Source organism: Cololabis saira, chromosome 18 (genome assembly GCF_033807715.1).
Source record: "Cololabis saira isolate AMF1-May2022 chromosome 18, fColSai1.1, whole genome shotgun sequence".
Lineage (NCBI taxonomy): Eukaryota > Metazoa > Chordata > Actinopteri > Beloniformes > Belonidae > Cololabis > Cololabis saira.
The window spans coordinates 26,335,535-26,357,304 of NC_084604.1; the positions used below are offsets into that span (position 1 = coordinate 26,335,535).

At 40.6% G+C, this 21,770-nt stretch overlaps 1 protein-coding gene across 2 annotated transcripts; it reads right to left on the bottom strand.

The window, feature by feature from the left end:
• Positions 1-675: 675 nt before the first annotated feature.
• Positions 676-14,842, bottom strand: si:ch211-142k18.1 (uncharacterized). Of its 2 annotated transcripts, none has more exons than XM_061746689.1 (3): positions 14,673-14,842; positions 4,799-5,325; positions 676-3,457 (listed from the first exon to the last, which is right to left on the bottom strand). In XM_061746689.1, exons 2-3 carry the CDS (start codon positions 5,317-5,319, stop codon positions 3,319-3,321), a joined length of 660 nt encoding a protein of 219 aa, XP_061602673.1. In that variant the 5' UTR covers positions 5,320-5,325; positions 14,673-14,842; the 3' UTR covers positions 676-3,318. The 2 variants fall into 2 exon arrangements, with proteins under 2 accessions (XP_061602673.1, XP_061602674.1); XM_061746690.1 differs by having other exon boundaries at positions 14,669-14,842.
• Positions 14,843-21,770: the final 6,928 nt, after the last annotated feature.

Genomic DNA, 21,770 nt, shown 5'->3' on the forward strand with positions numbered 1-21,770 from the left:
CGCCGTCAACGCTGTTTGTTAACCGAACAGGAGCTGAAACAGGAGACATCCAGCCTGCGCGCCCTCACTCAGTCCATCAGTGCTGATTTAGGCTGCTGATTCACACTCTGACGTCCGCTCTCACAGCTCATTTAAGAGATACAAACAAACTCAGCTTGCAAGTCAGATTAAAGGACAAAAATACCCCAAACAATCCCTGAATATAGTGACATTTGCGCCTGTTCCCCATCAGTACCAGTGCGCTTTTTACGCATGGTGCCAAGCGCCCGTGACCCGTTGCTGCCTAAAAGTAAAAGAAAATATGTATTTTATGACTAGACAAATTGATCTAGACAGAAGGGTCTGTTAGAGCTGCATTATATCTGAAGAATCAGCAAACCAAATCAACACATGCACACTTAACACCCTCTTTATTAAGCAAATCTCAAAAAATGGAAACCATAGTATAGTATAGTATAGTATAGTATAAATCAGGAATGAATGCATGAGACTTGCAGCGGAACTTGAGTGGGATATTTTTGTGTAAAACCGCTAGAGGGCAGACTACAGCAGCTGAATGATGCCCAGTGACGTTTCTGAGCTCCAAACATTGGTAAGTATGGAAACTCTAAAAGCAGGACTGTGAATACATAAAACACAATGTGTAACACTGCAAAACGTTAGACAAAAAGCACATTTTATTGGCTCAAACATAAATCCTATTGATTACAATAATCCATAACAATAACCACTTTTTCAGACAAAACATTAGGGCAAGACTCATTCCATGAATGCTGGCAAAGCGGTAAAGAAAGGACATGCCAAAACTATGGTCCTCATCTCTGAATAAGTAGCTACATTCTTGTAAGGTTGCAAATAATTTTTAAACGCAGATAGTTTTTAAACACATCAGGGGCCAGGTGCCTCAAGGGTGAGTAAACACAAAACATGCATGCGACATTTTCTGTACACAAATCAAACGAAGAACATCCAGTAAGAAAGTGTGCATCCTCGTTGAGAAAGTATTTTATACTTGATGTGGTAATATTGACAAGTTGAAAGACTGTAGGAGATGACTGGCAACTTCTATACATTTTGTAACTGTCAAATAATGCAAACATACAGGTCAGGATTTTCAGTTTGATCGTAGTTTTGGCCTGCGGCATGATATAATTAGGAAATGTACCACATGCCCAATTTAAGAGCGATATCGTTTTGAAATTACTTGTGGCAAGAAATGAAAATAAAATTTAAAAAAGGGGGGCCTGTAATAGCAATTTGTTCCACAAGAAGAGTATTCTGTTGTTTTACACCAGTAGCTTAGACATAAACACATGCGATATGCTGCCCCCATGTGGTTAGAAGTGGTATTCGTACACAGAGTGACTTTAATTATTATTAATTCCTTTTTTTTTAAAATATTTTTATCCCAATTTTCCCCATTTTATCACGCAATGCTCCTACCTAAGTGACAGTCCTGGGCATTGCCATCCTCTACCAACCCCGGGAGGGCCCTGCACTGAGCTCAGGTCTCATTCTCAACCTGAGGATTCTTTCATCTATTTTTTGTTCAATTACAATACATTTGTTGAATGTAAAGGTAGTTTGAAGTTGTCCTAAATTTCGACAAAATGCTAGAAACTCACGCAGAAGATGAAATGAACTGGAACGAAAATGAATTAGATTATCACGAAAGGGACCATATTGATTGTTAAAAAAGAATGAAAGAAATGCAGCTAATATAAAAAAAATATATATTTTAAACTGCCAAGTTCAGTAGAAATGTATAAGAGTGGTTTATTGTCTGATTTTGTTTCTTTCCATTGCTCTTTCTGATCACTCTCTTTCTGATTACTCTCATTTAAAGCCGCTTCATGCAGCAATACCACTTATCACCGCATGGATGCAAATAGATGTCGCTGATGGTGCTGTGTTAAAAAGTAGGAATGTTCTTGCACATGTTGCAATGCCATTCTGTCACATTAGAGGTGGACTTCATTATACCTTATGCCAGGGGATGACATATTAGCTTTCACATGGTATGCTGTCAAAAATGGTATTACTACAAAGCGGTTTTAAAAGAGTGTATTCCATCCTTTACCAATACTCATGCACAAGGAAGGGGTTTAAAGCTTTGAAAGACCTTTATAAAGTGACTCAAAGATCATTCAGACTGTAGTATGAGATGGCTCATGCACTGTTTTAAATTTCCAATGGCTGAATTAAAATAAAAGTCATCATGATCTGTGCATTTGCATTTCCATATAAAGCAGTATGACCCATTATATAGATCATCCATTCAACAGCATGTCCCTGAAGCTTTCAGCTGATGTACTCTCTGGCTCCTGTTTGTAATCCATCCATTTCTTTATACCGTTGCAGAGTCATTTTAGAGAGCTGACAGCTTCTGCTACTTTTACCCACACCTAGCAGCCTTTTTTCTCTTTTTAAGACAAATCAAATTAAATAGCTTCACATGTCACAAACTTTTATTTTTGTTTATTTTCAGCTGATGCTTTCCGTAATCACATCTAGTTTGTTGTGATGCAAACAGTGTTTTTATTTGAAAAGTTCAAAGTAGGGATGTGCTTCCCTCCATTTCAATCTAAAAAGGGAGTAGAATTACATGTGGGACAGTATACGTCTTGTCAAAAACATGTGGTTATGCACATATGTCCTTTTAAAATGAGTTGTATGCATCTGGCCTCAGATATGAGGCGTAACAAAGCTGTCTCAGTGGCACTTTTGTTGTTGCAGAAACATAATCTGCATTGCCATGCCAGTCATTATAAATGTATCCCGACCTCCATCCTTACCCTGGAACCAGATGGCCAATCCATAGCTTCCTCTGGAGAAGTCTTACACAGTCATTATGTTGCTCTCAAAAGGCCCGTCTCCCTCTCTCTCTCTCCCTCTCTCTCTCTCTCTCTCCCTCTCTCTCTCTTTCTCGTTTGATTCATAAATATTCAGCTTGGCTCAAACCTCCACCACATACTGTTACAACGTTTGACCTAGCCAGATTCCACAAATAATGCCTGGTTGGAGCATAATATTTAACAAAGTGCGGGTGTAAAACTTCCCTTAAAGGGAAATAGCTTTTATACCCAGCATTTTCCTTGCTGGATTCGCTCAGCCTTCCTTGTTAGCTTTACATTTCTGGTTTTTCTGTTAATGTAGAGGCCCTTTGTTGCATCTTGGTGCTTTAAAGTGCATATGAAAAAAAAAAAGGAGAGATAATATGAACTTGTGGGATAGTTAACCACCCACATTCTGGGCTTCACGTAGGATGCCAGATATCTTTCACCCTGAAAGGGACATGAACCCGTCTGGAAGACTTTTCTAGCGGTAGATTTTGACAATGTCTTTCAGTTGCCTGGTGAATGAAGCATGCAGGGCCTGTGATGAGCTCTCCAACCTCCTGGCGATGTCTGTAGCTGTACGAAGCATGTCTTCAAAGACCAAAGACTCCTCTTTAATTCTGGACGAAACATCCGGGTTGCAGGAGCAGCGATACCAAGCACCACATACAAGAGGAAACAGAAGCACAGAGAGACTGAGTGAGCAAAGGAAGACTTAAGGATATAATATACATTATAAGGGGGTGTAATGTAGCAGACAAGACAAAAACTGTAAGTTATATAGTAGTGAAGGAAGTGTTGTTTTGTTCCACAAAAAAGGAGCTGCAGCTGCATAATTATTGCATAAAAAAAAAGTTCAGGACACATTTAGAAGTTAATTTCAATGAGGAGTCCTATGTTAATTGTTTTTTCAAGCATTTAATTGTTTACTTTTTTAAAAAAGGGAAGAGTATTATGTTTTTGTCAATTTCCAACAGCCCAAATCAAATTCCACGTATTTTCCCATTAAACGGGAATTCCATGGCTTTGTAGATGTATTTTAAAAGGATAACTGATGGTCATCAACCTGGAAAGACTTACAAAACCATTTAAAAAAAGTTAAGAAGTCAACATGGAGATACTGTATGAAGGGAGGAAATGCATCACTAATATAACCCAACTTGGACATGACTAATGACAGAGAGGGAGAGAGAGAAAAGAAGATTGCTGCCTCTGCACAGGCTGCTGAAGCTCTGGACAATAAACCGTGACAATACCTATCCCATCTGTGAAACATGGAGGTGGTAACGTCATGGTTTGGGTCTTTAAAAAAAAAAAAAAAAAAAAAATATATATATATATATATATATATATATATATATATATATATATATATATAAATAAATCTCAGGATGGATCGTTACTTGAAAATTGCTTGAAGTTAAGCTGAAATTCCTCTGAGCTGTTGTGCAAGGCTGATTGACAGTAACTAAAACATGATGTGCACGAGCCGAACACACCAAAATACTGAAAAACAACATTTTAACACAGATCTGAGGAAATTAGCAGGTCCACACATTGTATGGCAGACCAAGAAGATGTCCAATATTTTCCAAAAATTGACAAGGGGTGGAGGCCTCTAATGAAAATTTGATTTTGAATCAGTTGTTTGCATTGTTGAAGGAGCTAAAGCTTTCCTGCACTCAAACCACAAACAGGAAACGCTCTAGAGAGCGTAGTCTCCACAGAGGCTCTGATGTCTGGGGGTGCGCTTGCAGGCACTGATGATGGTAACATCTGGACAAACCTCAGCAAAACAGCTTTTGGTGCTTGATGAAATCATTCTTTATTCTCTATAAGGTTTTATGTTGACTGGGCCTCACAATATCTGTCACTTGTCTACATTTTGAGTGCAAAAATGAAAACTAGACATTTGCACTGTTCTGTCCACATTACAGACATAAACATTACACTGAACTCACTTCTGCATCCCCAAAACGGAGCCTGAGATGTCTCCCTCCAACTGCTTTTTCAGATCTTCTTCAGCTTTTTCCACCACCTCACTGCAGTTCTTGTGGTCCTCTTGGATGCCAAAGATGTTTTCCTTGATCATGTCTTCGTAAGTCTGATTCCCCAGCTCTGCACCCACAAACTGCTCCAAGTTCTCCACTATCGCCTTGTTTCCGTGCTGAATGGCCTGCAGGTAGGCCAGCTCCTCTCGCTGAGCCTTCATCCTTCGCGCTGAAGCAGCGGCGTTAGTGCTGAAGTGGACTGAGCACATATCCGGCCGGGGCTCGTGGTGGAGTGAAGGCGACGGTGATGGCACAGATCCTGCCCATGTGCTCCAGTCGTGGTCATTTTTCACCTTCACAGGCTCATCACCAACAGTCTGAAAGGTGTCATTGTCAAAGCCTGAACCCCAATCACCGTTTCCACTTTGGCCAAGTATAGGCGTTGCTATGGATACCCAGGCCAAGATGAACTTCATCCAATAATGCCACATGGTAACCTAAAAAAGGCACAGGAGTTTTAAATCAGGCAAACACTCAAGAGGCCTGCTTTAGATGTGATAAAAGTAGGAAAAAACAGACTAACTTTCTTTTTCGATTTCTGAAATAAAAGCAAATATTCATTGCAATAAAATTAAAACCATTTTAACAAGAACAAAAGTCCCATAATTCACTATTCAGATGTAAGTCCGTTGGCTGTCCTCTAGTCCATCCTCTAGTGGTCATCGGAAAAACTGCACTTCCAATATGGTTTCAAAATGGAAAACCATATGTTACCGCTTTCGTACAACTTGCTTAGAAACTCAGTTAAATCACCAGGGACATAATCAGTGATATGTTTTTAGTTCTCTCATTCTCAGCATATTTGCTTTACAGAAGCACAAATACTGTAAGTCACAAGATAAAACACCAACATGAATTTAGGTCTAAAATCATTGGGTGAATATTAAGCGCTAACACGCATTTCTCACTAACAGATAAGTTAGCTTTTTCTTTCAGCTGGGTTAAATAACACATTTTGAATGAGTGAGTTGTGACTATTTCGATTGCGGATTGTTACAAGAGCGCTCTAAATCACATAAATGGGACTTCATTCATCATATTTCGACATTTATTGGATAATTTTGTAACCGGTTTTCCTCCTCTCACACCTTCTGCACCATCACCGTTAAAGAAACGGCTTCAACTTAATCTTTAAAACCTAAGCGGGTGAAAACCGTGGCTCTCTGAATGTCACATGTGAATGTCACTTTTAGCCCCGATCATTTCATGCCATGTATAGTTTATCAGATAACATTTCCTTTTAACTGAACTTTTGTAAAATGTCAAATACAAGTTTATATTATATTTTTAATGCAATGTGTAGAATTTTGTCAAAAGATCAGTGTGGCGTTATCTGAGTGCGTTCGGATGACATTAGGACGACTTGCTTCAGAGATCTTCATTACCAAAAGGGAAATGTCTTGACTGCACAATTATAATGATAATAATGGTTTTAAAGCATTTAAACAACCATTTAACCACAACATTTACTGGCTTCTCTTTAGGTGCCTTTCCACTAGCAGGAGTTCAGGGACAGGAACCTATATATATACAGGGCCGACCGTCTCCTCGGCCCCTTCAGCCGGCGTGTTTCCACTACACTGTAACACCACACAAGAACCTTTGACTGAAAAACAGTACTAAGTGACAAGCTAGTCCAGTATACAGTACATGTGTATATACGCAAACCACGTTTAGCGGAGCTAGTGACTGGCCTGGACTCCCCCTTTCCGGAAGTGACGAGACTGTGGAAGCGGGAATAACAACAGCCGTAGCATCACAACAGCATAGTAGCAGAAGAAGAAGAGTTGTTGAGTGGATCATGCGTGGATAAGTGGGCTCTCTTAGTTGGAGGAGGTTGAAGATGTTTGTGCACTAAATGTGCTCTCTAACTGGAAAAATGCCAAAGCGAAAGACAAGCTAGGATGTGCTCGAACTGAAAACCAACAAAGATCGGATAGTGGTCCCTGGACATCAAAAAACAGGTTAAAATTTGCATCAAATTAAAAAAATTATCCAGTTACGCCTTATTTTAATCATCTTATTATTATTACACAATGCTCAATTGTTATTTAAGACATAGAGGAGGAACTTTGTGTGCTGATCTAAAAACACATTACACAAAAAATCTGTAAATTCAAGTGCCAAAATTTAAGATGAAATTTAAACTTGTTAACTTGTCGCTTAAATATTCAAGTTTGACTTTTTTTCCTGATTTTATAGGATAAACTGCAGTCAAATTGGTAAGATTATCACTCTTATTGTAAGTACACATCTAAATGAATCCAGACGACCGCACGTATCAGCAAAAGTCTTTCCTGTGAAAATAGAAACCTCAGTTTTCTGTCTTTGTCGTTGTAAAAGTGCTGCACAGAGCTGCTGCTCGAGCTGTGGTCGTGCAGTTGAGGCCGTCACGTTCTGTGGTCGGCCCCCGGCTCTGCAGACGCACGAGTTGTGTCACGCTACGGCTCTAAAAGCTGTCACAGCCCTCACAAACAGTGTTTGTGTTGTTTTTGGGAACGACTGGCTGTCTGAGGATCATTTCTAACATCTTGTAAATCCTGACAGCACAAAAGAGAAAAGGGTTTGCTGCTTTTTGTAACATGACAGATGGTGTTTTGTGAAACTAGACATCCCTCCAGTTTTGTTTCAGTGCCTCATTCCAAGCTTCTCACCTCTCCGTCTGCTACATAGTATTTAAGAGCCTCCATCAGAGCTCTTCGTCCTGCAATAGCGTATTTGGTTTCTTTTTCACTCCTTCTAATCCTCATAGCTGATGGGGAACTTGAAGTTGATTGACCTGCATGCCCTATGACAGTGTGTCGTGTTAAAGGAGCATGAGGCTCCTTTTAAGAAATGAGACTTTCTAGCGCCACCCTTCGCCACGACGGCCGTCGGGGGTACTGCAGCCAACAGTGAAACCGGCACGGAAGAACGGGGAGAACGCGCATGCAGCGTCATGTGACGTCACATCCGCAGGACAGCGCGGGAAATTGCAGCACATTTTGCAGCACACAGCCTGTTCAAGGCAACGGAGAGATACGCTAGAGGGCTCATTCGTTTTGGTGTGGAACGCTTCATCTGACATTATTACTAGAAAACTTAAAACATACGAATTGTTTTCATAAATCCTGCCTCAATCCTGCCTCATGATCCTTTAAGATACATGGATGCACAAGTCGTGTCACCTCCTGCCGTCGAAATAGTGATAACACCAAAGCTTCGCCTGTCTTTTTTGCATTTACAGACACAGGGTAATGTGTTGAGCTGGCCCCGCTAATAACTTGGCTATGAGTGTGCACTAAAAAACTAATGTAAACAGAATGATGCAGGGTGATGGGATTTGATAATGATAACCTGAGTGCAACCCACCAAGGGGAGTTTTTTTTTCCTTGAAATAAAACAGCTGATCACATCAACAAGAGGTACAGGGGGCCAACAGACAATCGGGCCGCACAAATGTCAGTGTTGGGCAGTATGTTCAATCCACTTTCTCGATATGCACATGCTCCTGCACCACAGCTGCTGCTCCAGATAAAAATCACACCTGTCTGACAGCGGACTTTATCCTGCCGATGCAGGGATAAAAACATCATTCTACACACCCATGCATGTTGTGTCTTGTTGCACGGCCTCCTGACTCGGCTTCTCTCCCCTCAACTCGGCTTCGGCCAACATCACGCCTTGCATTGACATCGCCCCAACACACGTTACATTTGTGTTCTTCGTCCAGGGAAAATAATGGGCTCTAATTTCAAAGCATTAATACACGGCAGCAGTTGTGAAAGGATTAAGCTGCACGAAACGTGGTTCCTTCCAAAAGTAGAAAGCAAATAGCAATTGTTTTTACCACTGTCTTTGATTTGTAAGATACGTCTCACCCAATTTACATGCTTAACAAATTACAAATAAATACAAAATAAATACCTTTAACACAAAAAACTCCTATAAGTAAGTGAATAAATAATAATAGTAATAAATTATAAATATGACTATCAACATAAAATTTAAATAACCACACAGTTTGCACACAATAACTACACATAAGCTACATTTACACGATGCAATAACTATATACAATAACGGAATAAAATAACTAAAAGCTATGTCATATGCAAAACTATGTACAAAAAAGGCTTTTTAAAGACCTTTAAAGGCCTTTTTATTACTGCAGCCATTAGAGTGTTGTATTTGTCTGATACTTTACTTCACCTGGTATTATCATTTGTAGTAATATTATCAGTTGGGTATTGTTTTATCAATGTAAGGTTTTGCATTTTAGGAGTTAATAGTAATCACTAGTTTTAATATGGCACAACCAGGTGCTAAAGTGTCTTGCAGCAGTGCTGGAAAGTCGCCGGACAAGTGTGAGCTCCCTTCCTCCCCCCAACACCATTTGTTCAAGAGGGCAAGAGGCAAGCCAGATCACGGGACTGGAAGATCGTGGACACCGAACTCTGCTTCCCAACTGAGATCGCATCCACCAACCTGCGACCAGACCTCGTGCTGTGGTCAGCTTCGATCAAGCACGTCTACATCATCAAGCTCACTGTGCCCTGGGAGGGTGCGGTGGAGGAGGCCTATGAGCGGAAGAAGATGAGGTACGCAGAACTCGCAGCAGATGCTCAACAACAAGGTTGGAAAGCGAAGGTCTGCCCAGTGGAAGTAGGTTGCAGAGGATTTGTAGCCACCTCAACAACAAGGCTACTCAGAGAGATGGGAGTGCGAGGGAAGGCCCATCGGCAGGCAGTCAAGGACCTCTCCAGGGCTGTGGAACAGGGGAGTCAGTGGGTGTGGATGAAGAGAAAGGACTCCACGTGGGTGTTCAGGGGAGGTGATGGCAGCTAGGTGGCGAACCTGAAGCGCTGGGTTTGCTGCTGAACCCTCCTGAGGTGTCGTGGGCCTAAGTCAGCAGCCCCTTTCACACAGAGATTCCGCAATATTGGTGTAAAGAAGTCCTGCCAATACGCCGCCTTTGTTGGTTCACACAGAACCATACAACGCCGGCATAACGCCGCTCCCGTCTGTAAATTCACACAGAATGCCGGCGTTCCGCAATCAGAGGCGTGACGACAGCGTCAGCGTCTAGTGGCATGCCGGCATGCCGGCTGTGTCATTCACACAGACCCCGTTTCGTCTCTGTGACGGCTCTGTGACTACCTCCGCTGCCGGCTTATTGGTGGGGCCACTTGGCCCCCCCATTCCGCCTCCGTGACTTTCACACAGAACAGCGAGGCGGCTTAAAGGCGCAACGTTCCCGCCTCGAACTGGCTGTGTGAAAGGGCCTAGCGAAACACCTATGAGGGAGGGAAGCCCACCTGATGATCCTAGAGTGTCATCGCTCGCCTCACCTGAACACCCTACAGTGGTGATTCGAGTACCAACATCCCACTCAGGTAAGGTATGCGGTCAGGTGCAAGCTTGGCTCAGGGAGGAGGGCACCCCTGCCATGCAGAGTCCACGGCACTTTGGATAACAACATCATATCCCGTGTTTTATGAATCTTTTACTTTTATTTTTACTTCACCTGGTATTATCATTTGTAGTAATATTATCAGTTGGGTATTATTTTATCAATTTAAGGTTTTGCATTTTAAGAGTTAATAGTAATCACTAGTTTTAATATAGTTATATTGAAGGTGATTTCTTTCCCCTGAGTTTGTGGTGCCCCCTGGAGGCCACCACGGCCTTAGCATTTGCCTATATTGCCTTATGGGCCAGCTGTGTGGCGTGACTGTTACAGAAAATGAACAATGGGGTTTCCGACACGGGAAAAACACGAAAGAAAAATACTGCAAGGAAGTTACAAAGTTTATTTGTGGTTTGTTACAGGGGCCACAATCCTTATCTTTCTTCTTCTATTTCTTCTAGAGAAAAAAAACTGTTCTGCATTATGAAAATCAAACAACCAATAAGACATGCTCTTTTTGCCTATCGAAATAACCATGGCAACGAAACACGTGTCCTTTCAATATGGTTCCTGAAAATCCAAGAATCGAAAAAAAAATCATGATGTACTCATTTCCACTCTTTTCATTTGAGCTCAGCGAGCCCCCTTTGTGTGTGGAGGTTAAGCAACTTTTTTGAAGATATACAATATTACTCTAAATTGGTCTCTTGCTCAGTCTCAATTTCTCTTCTGTCTTTACTTCTTGAGTATAGTAATCGACTCTGATATGATGTCCTCTGCATCCCTGTGAGCAGTGACGGGAGTCCAAAATTACTTTGGCTGGTTTTTTGCTGATAGCTGGGATTTGAGATGACAGAACCTAGACATTTGCTAGACACTGCTTCCTCAAAGTGAGCAAATATTCCTTGAGGTGAAATTGAAACGGATAATTTACCATGAAACAACGTATTCATGCCTGCATATGAGTTCAACGTGAAACTCCTCCTGGGAGCACTGAACACTTGATGGCTGAATTGTATTTTGACTCAAATGTATTCAATCCTTTTTAACAGGGGAGATGCAGCATATCCAAAAGACTTTTATTACTCTGAATCTTGGTTGTCAGTAAATCAAAACCTCATGTTTGCGAGCGGCGGCATTCAGCCTAATGACAGAATACAGCCAACTGGAAATGTAATTCATCTTGAAACAGAACGTTATTGAGCCTGTGTTCAATTACCAACGTGGCTGTAAAAGAATGTCCACTGACATTAAATCAACGTCCAAAGAAAGGCCTGATAACCAGAAGCACATATCCCCCTCTCTGTCTCACTGTCTGGCAGGAGCAGCTGCCCTCAGATCTGGAAAATGTCTGCAAAGTTTCCACATTGGTGTCTCATGGTTTAGTTAAAGCGGTGTTTGTGTTGGACTCTGCGGTTTGTAGTGACCTTTTTTTGGCTCCAGTGAAAGCGCCGTCACTGTGAAATGGCTTTAGTAGGCTGACGTTTCTCTTGGCTTCGAACGGCAGGAGCTCGTCTCCGCAGGCAAAGCCATTAGCTTGAACCCAGACTGAAATGCTTCGAGTTTTATGTTTAACATTTAAACCAACAAAAACAAAGCCTCTCTCATTTGTTATTGTAGCAAAAAAATATGTTCCAAAAATTATCTCGATAACACTGTTTAGTCCTAATCCTTATCCAGGAGTAGCGCAGCTTGATTGCACAAGTTTGAACACCCTTCATGACTAATAGTTTGTGGAAACACCTTTGGAGGGTTGTCCCCTGGGGCGCCGAAAAGGGGGGGATAAAGGATACGGATTATAGGGGCCCATGATTGAGGGGGGCCCAGAGAGGCCCCTAATGATGATCAAAATTATAATAAAGAAAAATTATTACACTAAGTTATTAAATAACATATAATCACAAGTGTTTTATTTTCAATGCCCTGGTAACAATAACTTTATTTGTTTTGGAAACATCAACGCCTGCACAATTTTAATGGTTCCAGATTTTTCTCTCCACTGATTATAATTTCTATTTTTTCATGGAAGAGTTTATTTCCAATTTAAAAATCAGTGTTGCAGAAAATAAATGAATCAAAATGAATTCCATTGTATTCAGAATGCTCAGTTCTTCCCCTACTGTCATGTTGCTCTTCTTTCACAAATATGGTAATGATAGTCAAAAATACCATTAAAATGCATTGTATGTAAAATAGCATCAACAAATTTCGCCGCTGTGTTGGGGGTAGGGATGGGCGATATTTACCGTTCACGATAAACCGTCAAAAAAATTCCCCACGATAAGAATTTCTCATCTTGCGGTAAAAACTATAAATTCCCATTGATGACGTTTTTGTGTAAAGCCGGATTTACGGTTCTGCGTTAAATCGACGCAGAAGGAAGGAAGGAAGGAAGGAAGGAAGGAAGGAAGGAAGGAAGGAAGGAAGGAAGGAAGGAAGGAAGGAAGGAAGGAAGGAAGGAAGGAAGGAAGGAAGGAAGGAAGGAAGGAAATGAGCCTGAAAGAAACAAAGAAACAAAGAAATTAGCCTGAAAAAAAAGAATGAAATGAGCCAGAAAGAAAGAAAGAAATGAGCCAGAAAGAAAGAAAGAACGAAAGAAAGAAGGAAAAATTCCCGTTGACGTTTTTGTGTAACAAACATGAGAGTGAGATAGATTTATAGTTACAAACGTGGAGTTTAATTGGTATTTTTTTTATCGTCATTTTTATCGTTATCGGGATAAATGCCAGAAATGATCGTGATACATTTTTTAGTCCATACCGCCCATCCCTAGTTGGGGGGCCCGGTAAAGATTATTTTCATGGGGCCCAAAATCCCTAGCGGCGCCCCTGGTTGTCCCCACCTTTGAAATGTCTCCATGGTGCCACATTTTCTTCACTTATTGATGGTGGTTTGAGAGTTCTTGATAAGTTCAGCTGCTACATCCCTCTCCCGCCAGGTATCTTTCAAGAATCAAGTCTCAGGAGACAAAAAAACCCAAACATTCAAACAAAGAGTACATTTATTCATTTTTTTGTCCCCCTCTGGATTTACCTTTTTTGGAATTTCACATTAAACGTGTAACAAGTCTGACATTCGTGTTGTTGCCAGTGATATCTATATTTCAAAAACCTGCGGTTGCGTTTAAACTTTTTCATATCCACTATATTTCATTATCTTCAATAACAAATTCAGGAAACAGTTTAATTTTACTTCCTCCTAAAATCAGAGCTCTAAAACACACAGGACATCTTTAAACGTCATTAGCAGGTGGATTCTTGACCCGACCCGTGTAAATGCAGACCTGGTTAAATCCGACACTTATCTCTCCTAAAATCCCACTCCGCCGCTGCGAGTAAGAGCTAATCTGGGAGTCTGAAGTGCGGCCTTGTGGCCCCTCGTGTCAAAAAGCCTGAGCAGGTGTGTTTCACAGCTGTCACAACACAGATCCTTCAACATCGCTACGACAACACGGGCTTTGCCAGGAAGGGAATCAAATTAATTTGAAATATGCCTCATAAGTAGAGGAGAAATGAAAAATGTGTGGACGTGTTTTCATGCAAAACTTTGATCACCCTTTTGTTCAAATTTTAATTGCCCTGGCAAGAGAAGTAAAGACTAAACTTGCAGCTAATAGTTGTTCAGAGAGGTCGTCTACTGTGGAGTTTGAGGTGGGTTTAGGATCATTATCCAACTCTAAAAACTATCCTCCTTCCACTTTCAACTTTCATACACATTGTAACATCTGCTTCCTGAATGTGTTGCAGTTGTATTGAACTCATTTTCTTCTTGTAGCAGTCAATTATTCCACCTACTGCAACACAAGTCCAAAACCTCATTGATCCGCTCTCTATCTCAACGGCAGGACTTGCAAAGTTCTGACAGTCACACACTTTCATTTTGATTCCCCTTCTGCAATTGCCACATTTATAGGAATTGATTTCTCCGTCTTGCAATACTGCCAATAGTTTTCTTTGAAAGTTTTCTTGGGCTTCCACATACCCTCGACGACATTCCTGTTAAGTGACATGTCTTAATTACTTCACAAACTGAGGAAACTCTTTCCTGGTAAGACTGTGCTAACCTCAGATAGTGCTCTGGGCATCAGATTGCATAAAACATAAAAAAGTTTAAAAAAAATATTTTTTTTTGGAGATCATGTTTTATTCTCACTCCAGCAAAATGGCAGGTCCTTTAAACATAAAGTCAGTTGAAAATAGGTCAGTCTTTAACATCAGCTGGAAGAATAAACTTTTTTCATGTAAAATGTGTATTTATTACACACATTGAAAGTAGGATGTGCAATTCAAAATAAGGTTTGCCTTTTGAGTACAAGCTAAGCAGACCTCGGTTTACAGAATACTGTACGTACTGTACTCTAAACTCTTCACAAATCCACACTTAAAACTTACCTACCTCCAATAATCTTTCACACTTCTGCTTTTTTAGTCCAGAAGAATCAACCCAGAGAGTTCAAGAGCACCGTTTACAAGCAGACAGAACAAATACTCAGTCAGTTTCCCTCTTTGTGTCAAGAAAAAAAAAAATATGCAGAGACACACACACAATTAGGGTTTGGCTGGGGAGTGAGGTTGTCTGTGTGCCCCTGTCTGCTGCCGGGGAGGGGTTTAGAGGGAAAGGGGATGTTTTCAGAAAAGGCTGAAGCTGAATGATTTCTTTCTTTGCAGTAGCGAGAGGGGCTTGCGGGAGGAGGGGAGAGAAGGGGTGTAATTTACTCCACATCTGGGGACTGACTTTGGTGAATGCAAAGGAAGCACGCGAGTCCCTTCGCATGGAGGCAAACCTGGAAGTGTAGTTCCCATTTCTTCTTGGAAAGCTCATAGTGAAGTGTCCCAATAGTGTCGAAGACCGGAGGCTCTCATGTATCTTCTTTTCCTTCAAAATACAAACTACCTTAACAATACACCGGCATATACATACATACATACACACACACACACATAGACATACACACTGGTTTGTTCACCTGCATGCTGGCTCTCTAGTTTTTGGGTTTAGGTAGCGGTAGCGATAGCTTAGCTCAGACTGCGATCAGATCTCAAGATTTAGGTCGATTGCTGTTATTGTTTTGGTTGGCTCCGTGCCGGTTTCGTGCTTTGTTTGTGGTTTTTTGTTGCAGATTTCCAGTGCTTGACATGTGTTTCCGTGTGTTCCTGCTTCCTGGATTGGCAGTGGATGTCGTCACCCCCCCCCCCCAAAAAAGAAAAAAAAAAAAAAAATCACTGGGTTTGTATGTGTATGTTTATGTATGTGTACGCATATGTATGCGTATATATATGTATATATATTAAATATAGTAATAATGCACATATATATACTTTTGGTTTCTACCGTCATGGTATCAATCATTAATATGTGTGCAGACAAGGGAAAAAAAAAAACAATACACCGGCATGCACATATATATTGCACATGCTACATAAAATTCAGGTGGGACCTGATGGGCTGATGACCTGTCCAGCTTTTTACCTAAAAACAGCTGGGAGAGATGCCAGCAGACGCTGGAACCCTGGATAAGAGACGCAGGTATGGTTGGATTAAATTCAGGTATTTTTACTTTTATTGGGACGATAATCAGCTCTGAGGGGGAGTTTTGTTGTACATAAAGAACAACAAACTGTATATCCGCCATGACAGGCTGATAAATAAATAAATACCCCTCTGACCTGATGAACACTGGTATAGTCAATTTTCGTTGAGATTTAGGGGCACTAAATTGTGGAATGATTTTTCCCACCTGGCAAAAAGCTCGTCCTCTCTGAAATTTTACAAAAGACGTTTAAAGGACCACTTGACTGCTGTTTTGTAACTGTTTTCCCAATGTATTGTTGTTTATGTATCCATGTTCTTTTTGTTTTTTTCTGTGTTTCACTCATAGTGACATGTACAGTCTTATTTGCTCAGGAATCAATACAATATAAGTTGTAAAAACAATATCCCATGCACACTCACACACACTTATTTTTTGTCTTTATTCTTTATATATTGCATTATTAGTTTGCCATCACTTTTGTGTAGTTATACTTTCTGTTTTTTGTATGTTAATCTTGACATGAAATTTTAATATCTTCGGTGGAGGCTTCAAATAAGCCCATTGGGTTTTTTGCCTCTTCCTGCACCTATAGTGTTTATCATTGATATTTCCTGTATATTTTTAAAAACTGTGCAAAACAATAAACTAAACTAAACTAAACTAAAAAACTAAACTAAACTAATAGTCTCCAGCCAGGACCAAAAGAAAAGATGTTTTGGGCCACTGTTAGCCTTTGTTGAAGGGGCACAGCCCAGGACTGTAACTCAGACCTGGGGGCACAGAGCCATTGCAGGGCAGAGTGCGGGGTATGAATAAAAGAAAAAATGAACCCTTGGGCACTGCTAACATAATCAGAGGCGCCGCTTGCCAACAGGCATACCAGGCAAATGCTTGGGTGAGAAAGGGGCCCCCAAGAGCCGACCAACTCTGAATCGCAACAGAGCAGTGACAATGAGGAGAATTTGCAATGACAGCGGTCGGTCGGCTGGCCGGCGTAGAACGCCGTAAAGGGTTCCCGCCTCTTCCTCGCTCTCGCTGTGTCTTGTGTAAACAAACCTTATGAGTGGGTCTATCAAAATAAAGAGAAGCAGTGAGAAGCGAAACGGAAAAAAACCAGGAGGATTAAAAAAAAAAGTTTTAATTCAAGAAAGTGGTAAGTAGTGCAAATAATACATTAGCTAATTTAGATCTGAGCAGCTCAGTCTGTCCTACTAATGTTGAGTGTCACAATAAAGACACCTGCAATCAACTTTACTCAGCTAGAAGGCTGAAAATAAATTAGCTATCATGGACAAAACCCCTTGTGATACTCAGGTGCATGGATGGAAATAATTGTGCGTTGTGTGCCAGTGGTGTTTATATCTTATTTTGAAACAATACAAATGTGCACTAGTTACAGTAAAATAAAAATACAAGTTTTTCTTTCACTTTTTACCTTAGTGTCTGATTGTTTACTATAAAAAGGTTTATTTATTAGTTGGAGGGGCCCCCGTGAATTTTTGCCCAGGGCCCCAAGAGACTCTAGAGTGCCTCTGAACATGATGGATTTTGACGGGGTTGTTTGACGGGGACTTGTTCATGTTTTTAAACTTTTTTCGCACGAACAGACATTTTTTGGTACATTTATTGATAGCAATGTTGAATATTGATACAGATTTTAAAAATTCATCCAAACTTTTTGTATTGTAGAAAAAGTGATGTCACATTTAAAAACTCCTAATGCAAGCCGTTCCATGTGCAATAAACAGTCCATTACCACATATGAGGCTACTTAGACAACTTTTATTCAGAATTATTAAAACAAAAAATACAGCAATTAGTGTGTTTAGAGTTGACAGCATCTGATTGTCATTTATATATTTATTGTGTTCCTTGTTAGATGTCAGAACTATGGTGATATTTTCTTTGATCACTGCTCAGGAGATGTTTTATCAGCCAGCAGTCAATATCCAAACCAAAGTTGTTGTTATTATTACAGCATCTGAAACACTTTAATGAAAGCTGCTGGTTTGTGAAATCAACTAGAGAGGCTCAAATGTGGTTTTCCTATTCAAGTGCAGCCTACATGAAATGCAAATATCTACTTTTTATCTGGATCAAACAAAAAAACTGATGGTGAAACAATTAGAAATGTAGCTGCTCTGTTCCCTCCAGTGAACATTGAAACAGTGTTGAGATGAAAAGCAACGTGTTCCCCTGAGGACATTTTCGTGACTATTATCTTTCTGACTTTTGAAGTTTTGTGGTTGCCATGCAAACGAAAGATAGGAAGATTAACTCAACTTTCCATAGCAGGCTGTTTGAGGTTTTGCAGAAAACTCCCAATACTGACAACTTCATCAAGTGCTACTTTTGCATATCTTGAGATCATAATGTGAAACACTTTCTTCCTCGAGCGTCAACACTGGGCTTGATTGCACCTGTCATTTGTCTTTATTACACACCTTCACTCAAGGCGGTGAGTTTCATTACTCAAAAGACATAGAAATGATGCAGTTGAGGCTCTTTGTGTAACACTGCTACATCCACACTGCATTTTAATACCGACTAAAATAGGAATCTTTTAACATCCTTGCCTTACTCACAGACATTATTGTGGCTTTGATGCAGTCTAATGCACAATAGCAGTGCTTAAAAGAGGTATTCATTTATTTCTGGAACAATACCACACACAGGTGGATTCAAATGCAGCTCTTAATATCGAGAAACAAATTCACGACAGCTGCTCCTGTCAACCAGTAATCCACATCCGTTATGGTTTGAATGATTCATGGTATCTGCTGTAGCAACAGGCTTCAATGGGAGGTGGATTTTAAAAGACATCTAGGACTCCTTATCAACATCTAACTTGTACCAAAGTCCTAACTGCACTGATTGGTGCTTGAAATGTGTTTTAAATCATTAACAGTCAGTGTTTTACGTGACATCCCAGTCACAACAATCCTGTGCTGAAAGGGATGTTATTTGTGATTTTTTTCTCTTTTATCTAAATGTCACATTTGGTTTACTTTTATACAGTATCTATTTGGCCTCAACATAGTTGCTGATTAGTTTTTGTTTCAAACAAACCAAAAGCTGAAACTGTGTCTCATACGCAGTGAGATACTTTATCAGAGTCATGGTCATCTGTTACATGATGATAAGGATTAAGTCGGGCAGCACCGGGTCCACTGATTATGATCAGCTTGATTTGTATGGCAAAACAACAAAAAGAGGGTAAAAAGTAAAAGTCTTTTAGATTCTCATCTTTAAAAAAAAAACAACTTCAATTGATCAGAAAAATCATTTCAGCAGTCAAGTACTCATGTACATGTGTCACATACAGAGTACATATTCAATTATATGAGCAAAAATCATTTACAGAAACAAAGAAACAACATATTCACAGTCGGTAAAAGGATTGAAAGTATTTCATCTCGTGGCTCCAAGCCTTCCTTCACATTACCTGCCTCAGGTGGGTTTCTTCTTGTGTCCTTTATCTGTGACATGAAACGAAAAAATCCAATCAAATCAATCAATTACGCCTGTTCTAAATGCTGTCGTCATCGCCGTGCTCAGGTCTTGTGCCCTGTCTTGCTGAGAAATACACCATCCGTCACGGGAACCTGCACATGAAGCAGCAGCTTAACAGCGACATATCTTTAATGTATTTGCTGAAGATGATAGATTTATATAAATTTAAGACCATTACTGAGACAAGGGCTTATGTTCTTCAGACAGTTTGGCAAGTGTTTTTTTTTTTATTTCAGCAATGATGTTTTGGATTCCTGTAGACTGCTTGTGCTGGGAACGTTTCAGTGGAAACGGTTGTGTTTCTTAGGCCGCGTTCAGACTGCAGGCAAATCTGATTCATATCTGATTCCTTCTCATATCCGATTTTCAGGGCTGACTGTCCACACTGTTTTTAGCAAGTGTCCAAATCGGATCTGGCTCTGTTCAGACTGGGCCACATCATTGACTGATCTGACGGGTTGCCGTAGCAACGACGTCGGAGCGGAGGCGTCAACCAGCGCGTGTATTGTGTGAAGTCATGTATTTTTTTTTATATATAAAAAAATCCCAAAATATCTGTACCGTTTCTGATTGGGTCGGCACTGCGCATCATTTTTAGACATAACAATGTACGCTTACCGCAAAAGTTGTGTCTCGGCGGAGGGACCCGGCGTCCCAGCAAAATGAGAAACAGAGAAAAGTGTTCAGAACAAAACCACCAGCAAACTAACAAACCAACCAACAAAGCTCAGAGTTAACAAAACAAACCAGCAATGAACAACTGGCAGCTGATGAGCTGACGGGCTGCAGGTTCAGACTCACAGCGCGACTGATAGGAAGATATGAAGGCTGATTTATGGTTCTGCGTTACACCAACGCAGAGCCTACGGCGTAGGGTACGCGGCGACCCGCACCGTACGTGGAAATGCGGTCTTTTTTTCTGCTATTAAAACATGATTTGTAATGTGAATTTGCAACACTCAAACTACAAATAATAGTTTTTGACGTGACATCAGAGATTGTACATGCTCTCTGTGAAAGGATGAGTAGCTCCACAACTGGAAATGGGCGGGTGGTTTGGAGCGTCTGGGACAGTCATATCCGATCTGAGTGTTTGGAGCTGTTCAGACTGAGACGCATCTGCCCAAATGCGATATGAATGCGATATGAAACTACCTCCCGGAGGTGGTTTCCATCTGGTTTGCAAAGATCGGATCTCATGCGGTTCGGGACTGTTCAGACTTCAAAAAAGTCATCCAGTTTCAATCTGGATGGGCTAAAAATCGGATATTGGCTGGCAGTCTGAACGCGGCATCAGATGTCTCATGCACGAGAATTCTCCTTATCAGTCTTTTCACAAGTAGCTGGTCTAGTCTTTCTCTAACCTGGTCAGTTTTACGTACCTGAGACTTGTACAGGAGCATCCATCAGCCACTCTTCAATTAACAGAGATGGCTGCAGAATTGAGAATAACGTTTTCCTACTAAACTGCACACCACTTAGATTTCTTTCTTTTTTCCGGTTAGCGCACATGATATGCTTTGTTTCTCAGATTGGTTGTATCCAGTGTCCAGAAGCATCTTTTTCCAGTCCCAGCTGAAAATCAAAGTCAAATCCAGAAGAACCAGACTAACTCTTTGTGGCTGGCCAGGTCAGACAGGCCGGCAGTCCAGTGGACATGTGTGCCGTTTCATTTGCATGAAACCCTGTTGAGACACTGAACATTTTGAGTGTCAACTTTAAAATAAGCTATTTCTACATCAGAATTGTATCAGAATGTGGGGTTCAACACCCTGCACATGCTGCAGCCAAAGGTTGACATAACAAGCTCCCACACGTTGTGAACAAACACCCAGAAGACTCAAAACCAGTCATCACAATTTTCTCCTTCCATGCCATCTACATATTTGTCACTCCATAATTTACAAATACCTGGAGGCCAGAGCAGCTCCTCGCGCCGCTCAGGTCCAGATGGCCTTTGTCAAACACCAGCTTTAGAAGCTGTCAGCCATGATTAGACGTGCATTTAACATGTCCAAGATGCTCTGCGTCTCTCCACAGGAAAAGAAGACACCATACGGATGGTGTTCTTCATCTCTGATGTAAACTATGATCATCATTACCTCATTACCTACTTCAAAGTCTTTGAAATGTACCATGAGTGTTACATGATGTGGCAATGAAATGCAGAAGCTTCAACTTTATTTGTAGGAAATCGCCTTAGAGACGGCTCTACAAGTTGCATGGTGGATAGCAAGTCCTGTCGTATAAGAAATGTTTTAGGAGCAAAAGTTTAAATTTTTCTTTTTTTTAATAATAAACACAGCTTTTAAAAAAATGCTTTACATAAAGCAAGAACTATTTTCACTCTGTTTAACTATTTTATGCCTCACCAAGTTAAAAGCCATTTCATAAGAATTTCATTTCACACAGATAGCAAACTTTAAAATATGAATTCAGAAAGTAAT